General features: G+C 34.2%; 1 protein-coding gene across 1 annotated transcript in view; it reads right to left on the reverse strand.

Annotated features, from left to right (window-relative positions):
- Positions 1 to 14,988, reverse strand: part of LOC149794684 (galactocerebrosidase-like) — an 86,237-nt gene that overhangs the window by 35,491 nt on the left and 35,758 nt on the right. Inside the window, exons 7-9 of the mRNA XM_089964292.1 lie at positions 10,024 to 10,163; positions 7,133 to 7,250; positions 5,771 to 5,808 (exon numbers count right to left, since the gene is read on the reverse strand). Coding sequence (XP_089820418.1) covers positions 5,771 to 5,808; positions 7,133 to 7,250; positions 10,024 to 10,163 — 296 coding nt within the window. The remainder of the gene's footprint in view (positions 1 to 5,770; positions 5,809 to 7,132; positions 7,251 to 10,023; positions 10,164 to 14,988) is intronic.

Below are 14,988 nucleotides of genomic sequence, written 5' to 3' on the forward strand. Positions count from 1 at the left end.
TGTATGCCTGCTATGTGTATAATTAGAAATCTATGCATAGGCACACATTGACTTGGGCATACTGTATGCCTGCTATGTGAATAATAGAAATTTATGCATAGGCACACATTGACTTGGGCATACTGTATGCCTGCTAAGTGTATAATAGAAATCTATGCATAGGCACCCATTGACTTGGGCATACTGTATGCCTGCTAAGTGTATAATAGAAATCTATGCATAGGCACACATTGACTTGGGCATACTGTATGCCTGCTATGTGTATAATTAGAAATCTATAGAAACACATTGATTTGGACCCTTAATCCAGATTATGTGGTCTTGAACTAAACTTACTGTGAAGACAGCAATATTTTCTTATCAGACTCACCATGACCATGACCTCTTAATGTTAGATCCCAGAATCTGAAGATTTCTTTTAATGTTAGATCCCAGAATCTGAAGATTTCTTTTAATGTTAGATCCCAGAATCTGAAGATTTCTTTTAATGTTAGATCCCAGAATCTGCAAATTTCTTTTAATGTTAGATCCCAGAATCTGCAAATTTCTTTTAATGTTAGATCCCAGAATCTGCAAATTTCTTTTAATGTTAGATCCCAGAATCTGAAGATTTCTTTTAATGTTAGATCCCAGAATCTGTAAATTTCTTTTAATGTTAGATCCCAGAATCTGCAAATTTCTTTTAATGTTAGATCCCAGAATCTGTAGATTTCTTTTAATGTTAGATCCCAGAATCTGCAAATTTCTTTTAATGTTAGATCCCAGAATCTGTAAGTTTCTTTTAATGTTAGATCCCAGAATCTGCAAATTTCTTTTAATGTTAGATCCCAGAATCTGTAAGTTTCTTTTAATGTTAGATCCCAGAATCTGCAAATTTCTTTTAATGTTAGATCCCAGAATCTGCAAATTTCTTTTAATGTTAGATCCCAGAATCTGTAAGTTTCTTTTAATGTTAGATCCCAGAATCTGCAAATTTCTTTTAATGTTAGATCCCAGAATCTGCAAATTTCTTTTAATGTTAGATCCCAGAATCTGCAAATTTCTTTTAATGTTAGATCCCAGAATCTGCAAATTTCTTTGAATGTTAGATCCCAGAATCTGTAAGTTTCTTTTAATGTTAGATCCCAGAATCTGCAAATTTCTTTTAATGTTAGATCCCAGAATCTGTAAGTTTCTTTTAATGTTAGATCCCAGAATCTGCAAATTTCTTTTAATGTTAGATCCCAGAATCTGTAAGTTTCTTTTAATGTTAGATCCCAGAATCTGCAAATTTCTTTTAATGTTAGATCCCAGAATCTGCAAATTTCTTTTAATGTTAGATCCCAGAATCTGCAAATTTCTTTTAATGTTAGATCCCAGAATCTGTAAATTTCTTTTAATGTTAGATCCCAGAATCTGCAAATTTCTTTTAATGTTAGATCCCAGAATCTGCAAATTTCTTTTAATGTTAGATCCCAGAATCTGTAGGTGTCTTTTAATGTTAGATCCCAGAATCTGTAGGTGTCTTTTAATGTTAGATCCCAGAATCTGCAAATTTCTTTTAATGTTAGATCCCAGAATCTGCAAATTTCTTTTAATGTTAGATCCCAGAATCTGCAAATTTCTTTTAATGTTAGATCCCAGATTCTGCAAATTTCTTTTAATGTTAGATCCCAGAATCTGTAGGTGTCTTTTAATGTTAGATCCCAGAATCTGCAAATTTCTTTTAATGTTAGATCCCAGAATCTGCAAATTTCTTTTAATGTTAGATCCCAGAATCTGCAAATTTCTTTTAATGTTAGATCCCAGATTCTGCAAATTTCTTTTAATGTTAGATCCCAGAATCTGCAAATTTCTTTTAATGTTAGATCCCAGAATCTGCAAATTTCTTTTAATGTTAGATCCCAGAATCTGCAAATTTCTTTTAATGTTAGATCCCAGAATCTGCAAATTTCTTTTAATGTTAGATCCCAGAATCTGCAAATTTCTTTTAATGTTAGCTCCCAGAATCTGTAGGTTTCTTTTATGTTAGATCCCAGAATCTGTAGATTTCTTTTAATGTTAGATCCCAGAATCATTAGGTTTCTTTTAATGTTAGATCCCAGAATCTGTAGGTGTCTTTTAATGTTAGATCCCAGAATCTGCAAATTTCTTTTAATGTTAGATCCCAGAATCTGTAGGTTTCTTTTAATGTTAGATCCCAGAATCTGTAGATTTCTTTTAATGTTAGATCCCAGAATCATTAGGTTTCTTTTAACGTTCGATCCCAGAATCTGTAGGTTTCTTTTAATGTTAGATCCCAGAATCTGTAGGTTTCTTTAAATGTTAGATCTCAGAATCTGTAGGTTTCTTTTAATGTTAAATCCCAGAATCTGAAGATTTCTTTTAATGTTAGATCTCAGAATCTGTAGATTTCATTTAATGTTAGATCCCAGAATCATTAGGTCTCTTTTAACGTTAGATCCCAGAATCTGAAGATTTCTTTTAACATTAGATCTAAGAATCTGAAAGCTTCTTTTAATGTTAGATCCCAGAATCTGTAGATTTCTTTTAACATTAGATCTCAGAATCTGTAGGTTTCTTTTAATGTTAAATCCCAGAATCTGAAGATTTCTTTTAATGTTAGATCTCAGAATCTGTAGATTTCATTTAATGTTAGATCCCAGAATCATTAGGTCTCTTTTAACGTTAGATCCCAGAATCTGAAGATTTCTTTTAACATTAGATCTAAGAATCTGAAAGCTTCTTTTAATGTTAGATCCCAGAATCTGTAGATTTCTTTTAACATTAGATCTCAGATTCTGTAGGTTTCTTTTAATGTTAGATCCCAGATTCTGTAGGTGTCTTTTAATGTTAGATCCCAGAATCTGTAGGTTTCTTTTAATGTTAGATCCCAGATTCTGTAGGTGTCTTTTAATGTTAGATCTCAGAATCTGTAGGTGTCTTTTAATGTTAGATCCCAGAATCTGTAGGTTTCTTTCAATGTTAGATCCCAGAATCTGTAGGTGTCTTTTAATGTTAGATCCCAGAATCTGTAGGTGTCTTTTAATGTTAGATCCCAGAATCTGTAGGTGTCTTTTAATGTTAGATTCCAGAATCTGTAGGTGTCTTTTAATGTTAGATCCCAGAATCTGTAGGTGTCTTTTAATGTTAGATTCCAGAATCTGTAGGTTTCTTTTAATGTTAGATCCCAGATTCTGTAGGTGTCTTTTAATGTTAGATCTCAGAATCTGTAGGTGTCTTTTAATGTTAGATCCCAGAATCTGTAGGTTTCTTTCAATGTTAGATCCCAGAATCTGTAGGTGTCTTTTAATGTTAGATCCCAGAATCTGTAGGTGTCTTTTAATGTTAGATCCCAGAATCTGTAGGTGTCTTTTAATGTTAGATTCCAGAATCTGTAGGTTTCTTTTAATGTTAGATCCCAGAATCTGTAGGTTTCTTTTAATATTAGATCCCAGAATCTGTAGGTGTCTCTTAATGTTAGATCCCAGAATCTGTAGGTTTCTTTTAATGTTAGATCCCAGAATCTGTAGGTGTCTTTTAATGTTAGATCCCAGATTCTGTAGGTTTCTTTTAATGTTAGATCCCAGAATCTCTAGGTTTCTTTTAATGTTAGATCCCAGAATCTGTAGGTTTCTTTTAATGTGAGATCCCAGAATCTGTAGGTTTCTTTTAATATTAGATCCCAGAATCTGTAGGTTTCTTTTAATGTTAGATCCCAGATTCTGTAGGTGTCTTTTAATGTTAGATCCCAGATTCTGTAGGTTTCTTTTAATGTTAGATCCCAGAATCTGTAGGTTTCTTTTAATGTTAGATCCCAGAATCTGTAGGTTTCTTTTAATATTAGATCCCAGAATCTGTAGGTGTCTCTTAATGTTAGATCCCAGAATCTGTAGGTTTCTTTTAATGTTAGATCCCAGAATCTGTAGGTGTCTTTTAATGTTAGATCCCAGATTCTGTAGGTTTCTTTTAATGTTAGATCCCAGAATCTCTAGGTTTCTTTTAATGTTAGATCCCAGAATCTGTAGGTTTCTTTTAATGTGAGATCCCAGAATCTGTAGGTTTCTTTTAATATTAGATCCCAGAATCTGTAGGTTTCTTTTAATGTTAGATCCCAGATTCTGTAGGTGTCTTTTAATGTTAGATCCCAGATTCTGTAGGTTTCTTTTAATGTTAGATCCCAGAATCTGTAGGTTTCTTTTAATGTTAGATCCCAGAATATGTAGGTTTCTTTTAATGTTAGATCCCAGAATCTGTAGGTTTCTTTTAATGTTAGATCCCAGAATCTGTTGATTTCTTTTAATGTTAGATCCCAGAATCTGTAGGTTTCTTTTAATGTTAGATTCCAGAATCTGTAGGTGTCTTTTAATGTTAGATCCCAGAATCTGTAGGTTTCTTTTAATGCTAGATCCCAGAATCTGTAGGTTTCTTTTAATGTTAGATCCCAGAATCTGTAAGTTTCTTTTAATGTTAGATCCCAGAATCTGTTGATTTCTTTTAATGTTAGATCCCAGAATCTGTAGGTTTCTTTTAATGTTAGATCTCAGAATCTGTAGGTTTCTTTTAATGTTAGATCCCAGATTCTGTAGGTGTCTTTTAATGTTAGATCCCAGATTCTGTAGGTGTCTTTTAATGTTAGATCCCAGATTCTGTAGGTGTCTTTTAATGTTAGATCCCAGAATCTGTAGGTTTCTTTTAATGTTAGATCCCAGAATCTGTAGGTGTCTTTATTATTCAAAGTGTAAGCCATCCACAAAGTTCCATCAAGGACCTTGCATTCAAATGAAAGTTTTTCTGCAAAGCCCATTTTTTTAAAAACTACAATGATCCTGAGAATTTACTGTTTTACCCTAAAATCAATAGGCCCCTTCCACACCTTAAGTGCAAGCCCTCTATGCTTTAGTCAAGGTACATGGTCTTAATCACAATTTATGATGTAAGGACCATTTCTCTTGTATTTGACACAGTGCCCTGACCCTTGATCTTTGGTTCCAAAATAATCAATACATTTTTCTTCCCCAGCATGTATGTCATCCACAAACTCTAGTGAAGGTATATGGTATAAATCTGAATTTTGCTTTTTTTAGTTACAGTAACCCTGACATTTGAACTTTTTAATCCAAGAATAGGTTTGTTTTGTCCTTACTAAATTTGCCAAATATCCACAATGTTTGAAACAGGTCTGTGATGTAGAACTAATGTTATTACGCTTAAATCATTTTTCGTCTTTCAGTTACAGTGACACTGACCCCTAAATCAACAAGGTTCTTCCTTACCCCCAAGTGCAAGCCATCCACAAAGTTATGTCCAAGACTGTGCTATAGAACTAATATTATTGTGCAGAAAAATTCTTCTTTTAGTCATTGATCTTAACTCCAAACTCAACTGACTTCTTCCTTACCACAAATACAAGCAAAAAAATGTAGTCTGCTGTTTGGTGTGCAACTAACATAAACACTTTTCTTATTTCAGTGACATTTACCTTGAAGCATGATTACTTGACCACAAGCTCAATAGACTTCTTCTGCACCCTAAGTTCAATCCATCACAAAGTTTGATAACACCAGACAGTGGAGAACTCAAGCTAGTGTGCAGAAATTGGTAATGGATGGAGGAATGGGCAGGCAACATCATCAAACAGAAACTTCATTTTTTGGCACATGTATAAAAATATTAAACAAAAGCAACAGTTGTGTTTCTATGCATGTCATAATATTTATCAAAATGTTCCTTTAATAAAATATATATGGAAGGTGTTTCTAGCACTCATTTACCAACAAAAACGACTCACCCAGTTATGTTGCCATTTACATAGTTCTGGTTCAGCAGCTGATGAAAAAAAAGGAAGGCATAACTTCAAGCATTTAAAGTTTGTTCACAAATAAAAATGAAAAATAAATTTTGATATATTAAGACATTTAAAGTTTCCTATCACATATACACTATACATAATAGTACAAAATGCCTGTGTTTGTAAAATGTAAAACATACTCCTCCATGCTTTCCCACTTTAACCTCCAACCAAATGTCTGAGCCTCTAGGATACATTCCAAAATATAACACTGACTAAAGGGTAAAATGACAGTTGCACATGTGCATTTTTCTCTTTATACCAAGTACATGGTTATAGGGTACAGATCTGAACAGTCAAGCCAAGGGGCCTAATCCGATTTTGGTCAAGGATGGTCCCCAGGGCCAGCGTTTGTCACATAATAATCTAAATCTGTCTCTTCTATCCATGTGGAACACACTTCTTATTTCAGCAATCCAAGTGTAACACACACTCCACTGCATACAATTTATCAATCCAAGTGTAACACACACTCCACTGCATACAATTTATCAATCCAAGTGTAACACACACTCCATTGCATACCATCCATCTAGGCATGTGTAACACACTCCATTGTATACAATTCATCACTTATTGAGTAAAAGCACTCCACTGCATACAATTCATCCATGCATATGTAACAGACTCCACCGTATACAATTCATGTGGAGCATGGATCTGTGTTCAAGCCATGCTCCCCCTCAGTACTCAGCCAAGGATCCGCCTGAGGCTGGGGATGCAAAGGATCCAACTTGCAAACCATGAGCAACCACCGACATGGCAAATGTCCGCTGATTTTTAAGCCGTGGCATGCATTCAAGATGTGTAAGGCATATAAGCATATTATTGTTATTCTAATTCTATGTTCTTGACAATCGCGACTCGCATCTAAACTGAAAACTCTAGTCTAATTGATTGTCAGTAAATAAATTATTTTTTTAAAGTAGAGAGAAAATCAGGATTTTTTTGAAAAATATCACTGTATGATAACATACCTGTTATTTTCTGAGCTCACAAATGACACTTTTTAATTGCAAATTACAAGCTTGCAAGTGTGATTTTTGAGGGTTGATCAAAAAATAACTTTTAAGCTAGGAGATCTTTTGTTGTCATTGTAAAATTATGAACCTTTTCATCACAAATTAATTGCCATGTTTAAACGAGGCAATATTCTGAGGTTTATAATGTCTGCATGAATTAAAGTATAGAACAAATAACACAAACCCAGATAGGCAGGTCCATAATATGACAGCAGATCTGGGTCTACCCTATCTGCAACAGTGTATATATTGTTTATCTAGAAACACAGTATCCACCTACCCTGGCCCAACAGCCTCCTCCCACTATGTCGTTAAATGTGCTGTAATCTTCTGAGGCCCAAAGAGGCTTTCCAATACTGACAGCCTCTGCAGTGGTGACTGTCCCGGGGTAGTGACACCTGCACCAAAATCAAAATACTCCAAGTTAGGCCTATCCAATACCCAAAATTTATACGGTTATAAATGTTAATTTTCAAGGCGAAAATCTGTGCTGATGGAGAGGAAAAATAAAACTCAAGTTCATCTGTGGAGCGTAACAAACTTTCTAATTTTTGAAATATCAAGGATTGCAACAGCAAAGGTCACCTACTTTCTTAATCCTGACATTTGAACTTTTCACTCTGATGTTCAATTTTATCATCAAAGTGCAGAGTTCTAAAGGTCAGCCATTATGTGTTAAAAGGTTCTCAGCCACATTTGCAGTTTCAGTTTCATGTGATGTAACAAAAAATTATATCTCTGACAATTCTTTGACAAACATTTTCTAAATCACCATCAACAATCATTGAACCCTCGTATGCAAGATTGTTATCTAATGAATTACAAAAGTATCTTCTTTTCACAAGAATGTTATCCAATGAATTACAAAAGTATCTTCTTTTCACAAGAATATTATCCAATGAATTATACATTGAGTAGTATCTTCTGCACACAATTATTTTTCAATTTATTACATGAATAACTTCTACACAAGACTGTTACATAATAAATTACATGAGTAGTATCTTCTGTATAAGAATGTTATCCAATGAATTACACAAGTATCTTCTGTACAAGAATGTTATACAATGAATTACACATGTATCTTCTGTACAAGAATGTTATACAATAAATTACACAAGTATCTTCTGTACAAGAATGTTATACAATGAATTACATGAGTAGTATCTTCTGCACATGAATGTTATACAATGAATTACACAAGTATCTTCTGTACAAGACTGTTAAACAATGAATTACACAAGTATCTTCTGTACAAGAATGTTATACAATGAATTACACAAGTATCTTCTGTACAAGAATGTTATACAATGAATTAAACAAGTATCTTCTGTACAAGAATGTTATACAGTGAATTACACAAGAATCTTCTGTACAAGACTGTTATACAGTGAATTATACAAGTATCTTCTGTACAAGACTGTTATACAGTGAATTACACAAGTATCTTCTGTACAAGACTGTTATACAATGAATTACACAAGTATCTTCTGTACAAGACTGTTATACAATGAATTACACAAATATCTTCCGTACAAGAATGTTATACAATTAATTACACAAGTATCTTCTGTACAAGAATGCTATACAATGAATTAAACAAGTATCTTCTATACAAGAATGTTATACAGCGAATTATACAAGTATCTTCTGTACAAGACTGTTATACAATGAATTACACAAATATCTTCCGTACAAGAATGCTATACAATGAATTAAACAAGTATCTTCTATACAAGAATGTTATACAGTGAATTACACAAGTATATTCTGTACAAGACTGTTATACAATGAATTACACAAATATCTTCCATACAAGAATGTTATACAATGAATTACACAAGTATCTTCTGTACAAGACTGTTATACAATGAATTACACAAGTATCTTCTGTACAAGAATGTTATACAATGAATTACACAAGTATCTTCTGTACAAGAATGTTATACAATTAATTACACAAGTATATTCTGTACAAAACTTATACAGCGAATTAAAACACACACACACACACTGGAATGGCAATGAGATAAGTATGTGATATTATATTCCAAATATGAATGGAACCTGACAGGGACTATGGAAATATAAGTGATGAAAAACCTTTATCGGAAATGTTTACAAAAATGTGTCCCTAATATAATTAATGAACCAGAAGTGGTAATGGTGATGTTATATCCCAAACATGAATTGGTCATGGAGTAAGATAAACAATGAAGAAAACCACCTCTTTAACCAAACACTTAAATCTATCATCAAGCTGGGCCAGTAGTGGTACTTACGGGGAGAATGTGATTATATTATATTCCAAATACAAAGTAAATTTGTTAAGGGGTAAATGTGTTCCCATTATAATTTCTGATATGTTGCCCCACCTAGGGGAAGCAGTGGTACTGAAATAAGAGGATAATGTGATTATGTCATATTCCAAATATGAAATGAATTTGGTAAAGAGTAAATGTGTTCCCATTATTATTCCTGACATGTGGCCCCACCCAGGGGCAGCAGTGGTACTGAAAGAAGGGAATGATGTGAATATATTATATTTCAAATTAGAAATGAATTTGGTAAGGAGCTACTGAGCTACAAGTGCAGGAAAAATCTGTTAACTACAGCTATCTACAGACAAAAAAGACACAAACAGACTACCTAAGCACTAATTTCCCCTACCTTGGGATTCCTAAAAAAAAGTGGTAAGAATTAATTTGAAGTAGAGGCCACAGTGTATGTTTTTAGTCAAATTTAAATTCATCCTCACATGTATCAAAGTATTTGGAATACTTAAAGAATTGATGTCATCCTAATTACATGGAACTCCAGAGATATTGTTATTCATTGTTCTTTTTGCTGATTGCTCTAAAAAAATGTTAATAATATTATTCATAATTTTCTTTTCTTTCATTCCACAGGGATGTCTATATCTGAATCTTTATTTGAGGAATTGCTATGGTGCTTTCTTTTTAAAATCATTTTCTAATGTTATTTCAAGTATTACCAGTGGAATCTATACTTTGTTACTACTTTTTGCAAGACAATACAGTTTGTAAATGTTATAATTAATACAAACTAAATTAGGTAAAAGATATACAAGAGACATGGAGGAACTGAAATTCATTCAAACCAAAAATCAAACAGAACCAGACAATCATAATGAAATATTTTCTAACTCACCCAACAATATCCACAGCCCTAGCTAGGTCTGGGTCAGTACTAATGTCTGCACAGATTTTCCAGTCATTAATGTGTGGTGCGTCTGGAGCCACAATCCTCACATGCTGCAGGTCTGCTGCATCCAGACTCTTTCTCAGTGTCTAACAACAACAAAACAAAACTATATTCCAGCTACTTTGACAGATTTCTCATATCTGACAGTAGATAACCTGTCCTTTGGTATGATAACACCAGTGGCACAATGTTGCAAATCGTGTTAAATCACCTCTTGGAGAAAACTATACTGTCATTTTAATAACTATCATTAGTTTATAGGAGGAAAAGTCAAGAATTCTTTACATGTATTGATGAAGCACTAGATCAATAATGTTAGAAGGCAGCAAATAAGCACACATCATCGTCCCTCATTCTTCGTTATTTTTCAATCTGGGATGACATTACTGACATAGCCAATGCATGAAGATATCACCACTCATGGAAAGATCCAGACATCAGTGATTTAAAATCGAATACTATTTGAAGAATCAATTGTCTTTATTTCAATTATATATCTGACAATAAAAATCATTTCAAATATGTCTTGTATATTCAATACATATTTGTTTAGAAAAGGCTGATAGGCTTCTATGCAATATATTTCTATCTGCAGTTATTGACGATGTCAAAAATTTATGGGCATTCCCAGTTCAGTTTAAAAAATGTTGCCCAAAAAATTCACATCATCATCTAAAGAAAATAGATCATGGACACTTCCAGTCAAGTTCTCTTGTAACTTTATTCAAAGAAATCTGAACAAAATATTCACTGACATGATGAGAAGCACACGATTTGGCTTCCCTTCAACAACATGAATCGATCACACAGCTACAAAGGAAAAATCCTCTGAGATATGGACAGTTAAACTGCAAATAATGACCACTGCTTTTTTTAAATAAAGAAAAGAACAAAACCAAATTTTTTTTATTTCATTTTCTGACAGAAGAAGAGACACCTCATACCATCAAATATAGTTTGTTTCCTTGCATTCTCTTGTTCTGGCAGAAATTATACAACATGTGAGACTAACACATCTCAGATTCCAAAATCTCTTTCTGTCAAGTCAATAAATCTGGTTTTATTTAGTTTACATTTTTATAAGAAAGTTAGTTTACTTATTTGGAGTGTCTTGTGCATGGACACATCTTAGTAGTCAAACCATCTCTTATTGCCTTAACACCAGAATTATCAGCAATTTTGAAGGGTGGGGACAGTAGACAGCCAGTCAGACTAAGCCTTGAATAGTGTGTTGCTGTGCCATATAGCCATAAATCAATCCAACACTTTAAAATTCTGAAACAAATTAGTCTAGTCCAATATTCAATATATACTTTTTAGCAAGTTTTAGTCAAAATAAATGCAGTTATGCTTTGTCTTCGGCAATTCTGCATTCCGGTCTCTTTCTCTCAAAGACATTTTACAACTATGTAAAGCCTTTTCAGTGGATTTTTGGATGATAAAAAAATGAAGTTTTTGATATTCTGTTAGAAATGCTGAGACACTGCACACCAAATCCTTTAGCTCTGACTTCAATCCTTTATTTGCTACTTTTTTCTCTCTAATTTTCTTGTGGTTTTATTTTACACCTTTCCCAAGCACGGCTAACATAAAAGAATAACATTCACTTCTAAATGTAGATTGGTGTCCTGTATCTATTTTCAGTGACTAATTACAACCTGCCCTCTCTCTCCATATTATGAATTCAGCCTATGACTTACTTGTTTGAAAAAGATATTTATAGATGAGAATGTCTTGCCAAACAATGGGACTTTAAAGTTGATGCATGTGGTTCAGACGGTCGTGCTTGTAAAGAGAACAATGTTTTACCAATTTTATCACACTTTTTAAAAATAGCAGCTATATCTGAAACTTGATCATCAAAAATATGTCATTATTTATACGTTTCTGGAGGGGAAAAATTGCATGTATCACGTAAACATAAGTATGAATTTAGATGTCTCTATCCAGCAGTCATATGAACAATGCCTCTCCCTCCCTCTCTCAAAAAGAATTCAATGATTTTATGCGGTGTTTTCATCTGACATTTAGCAAAATTTGTTTAACAAAAAAATTCTAATTTGGAAGAATACAAAACAAATGTGTCCATTAATTTATGCAAGCAATGATGCAAATAACTCAGTGGCCTACCATATCTCTCAATCAATGAAACTTGCATGCTTGCTGATGTAATAAACAATAAATCATGCCAACTGTATCAACACCACATCCACTCAGTGGTGGTGGTTGGATGTGGCTCCATTACAATGCAAAGGAAGATGGTGGAGGGGCTTTTTCTTGGTCTTCTCCACACTCTCTCCATCCACACTGTCATGTGTGGAGAAACAAGAAATCGCACGAATTATACTGTACTAATGCAAAGAGATGATGGTTTAAAGGATCCATGGGTCAGAACAGCATAGTATTCTAAAAGAGCATGAACCATGGGAATTACATCATTTTCTGCTAGAGTTCGGGACGAGCCTAGGCTCGAGCTCGAGGCTCGATAATTTTGGAGCATTTTCGGGGCCTCGAAGCTCGAGGTCGAAGCTCGACAAGCTTCGAGCTTACGCCTAGAAAAATTCTCCGCTTTTTTATATTATCGGACCGGATAAACCCGTGCAATAATTAATTGACTATAGGAATGAGCGGCTTTACAGATTCACATGGCCCACGCTTCCCCATGTGTTGGTCGACCAGTGGGCGGTCATTGCATTGCAACGGTCATTGCTGGGGGCTCCTAAGATAATAATTCCGACTATTATGATTTCGGCTGACGGGGAGAAGGGGTTTTTCAACTTCTGCAAGCGAGAGAACTGGTGAATTTCTCAAGCGTTTGGCCTAACGATGAGTGGTGCCGGAGGGGCAGTAGGCGCACAACTGATGGCCGAGGGATTTCTTTTAAACTGATTTTTTGAACAGTTCAAACAACATAAACGTGTTATCAGCGATTTTTCATATTGTATCTGCTCTTTGTTTGTTAAATTTTACTTATATTTTATTTCTAAAGCAGTAGCGATGTCAAAAAATAAGAAATCAGCTGTTTGGACTTATTTTAACAAGCGCGAAAAGGATAATTTCGCAGCTTGCAATGAATGTAAGCAGACAATTTCATGTCCACAAGGAAACACTTTAACAATGTGTTGACATCTGCTTAGCATTCATCATATTGACATCAACAAGGATGAGTCTGAAATAGAGCCGAAGAAAATGAGAACAATGGATAACTTTGTTGTCAAAACTTCACTGAAAGAAATAGTCTCGAAACTCACTGCAGTTGATCGATTCTCGATTTGGAAAATCACTCATTCAGAATTTATTCACCAATCGCTGTCATTAAGAGGAATGAAGCTACCTGCTGATGAAAGATCGGTAATGTCCCTTATTCGCGATTTTGAAGAAAAAGTGAAGCAACAAGTCATACAGGACATTAAGAAAGAACTCTCAGAATCAAAGAGATTTTCAATATCATTGGATGAATGGACAAGTATCAGAAATCGTCGATTTCTCAACATCAACCTTCATACGGTCTTGTCAAAATGAATCAATCTTGGTCTTGTCAGAATTTACGGAAGTTGTAATGCTGAAAGAATGAACAAGCTTGTTGAGGAACATCTTAATTCTTTTGGTGTCTCATTCAAACAGGATATTGTTGCCTCTACCGGTGATGGAGCAAGTGTCATGATCAAGTTCGGAGAAAAATCGCCCACTCTGTATCAAGCCTGCCTTGATCACGGATTGCATTTGGGTGTTACAAAAACTTTTTACAGAGAAAATTGCCCAGGTCAAGGAATTTCAGTTTTTTCACGCGAAGAAACTGGACAGACTGATGATTTCGATGAAAGCGACGATGAATTGAGTGCTGAAGAAGTTGAGATACAAAGCGAATCATGGAAGGAAAATATAAACACTGTGAGAGAAATCGTTAAATTTTTCAAAGGCTCAGCCATACAATTGGATGCGTTTAAAGCTAAAAGCTTAGAAAAATTTAACAAAGAACAACAACTGTCCCTCGACTGCAAAACTAGATGGAATTCCATGCTAAAAATGCTAGAAATCTTTATTAAATTATACAAAGTCACCAATGAAGTGCTGAGTGAAATCCATAGTTTTGGCGTTGAAACCGGTTGACGTTACTCTTAATGCTATGAGCGAAAAAAAGCTTATCTGAGAACCGCTTATGTTGCTATTAGCTTCATGAGGGAAAAATTGTCTGCACAAGGAACAGAGATCAGTCGTACTCTTTTAGAAAATATTGATCATTACATCGACGGTAGAGTTAATCAACAACTTAATGGATCTTATGATTTCTCTGCACCATTTGGATAATGTTCCATCCAAAACTTCTACTGAATTAGCGACAAATTTGATGAAGCGGCTATTTCCATCGGCAAATACTGCAAATGAAGAAGCAGATGATGAGAAAATAACAATTAACCATAACGAGCTCTCACTTGAAGATGAACTTAGATTTTGATTGGAAGCTTCTAGCACTCAGGGATCTCTTCAAACCGATCGATTTAAGAAATTACGCCAAGAATTTTCCTTGTCAAAAAGTAATGGTGAACTGACTGAAAATTTGAGGCGATTATCAGATGCCATCAGTACAATCAAACCGACTTCAATTGATTCAGAAAAAGCATTTTCAGTTGCTACTAATTTCTGTACAAAATTGCTAACAAAGTTATCGGATAAATCTCTGCATGCTCTTGTCTTTTTGAAATACTATTATATTAACAAGAATGATGTTTAAATAAATTATAAAGAAAATTATATTTCGTACTACTCAGGCTCGAAAGCTCGAAAAAATTATCGAGCTCTAGCTCGAGCTCACACGAGCTTCAAATCCCCGAGCTTTCCTATACTCTACTTTCTGCCATATTTCATCTATGTTGTAGTTGAACGAATTACTAATTAAAAGACAACAAAACA

Source organism: Sinohyriopsis cumingii, chromosome 7, assembly GCF_028554795.1.
Source record: "Sinohyriopsis cumingii isolate HCF-2022 chromosome 7, ASM2855479v2, whole genome shotgun sequence".
In the NCBI taxonomy this organism is placed as follows: domain Eukaryota; kingdom Metazoa; phylum Mollusca; class Bivalvia; order Unionida; family Unionidae; genus Sinohyriopsis; species Sinohyriopsis cumingii.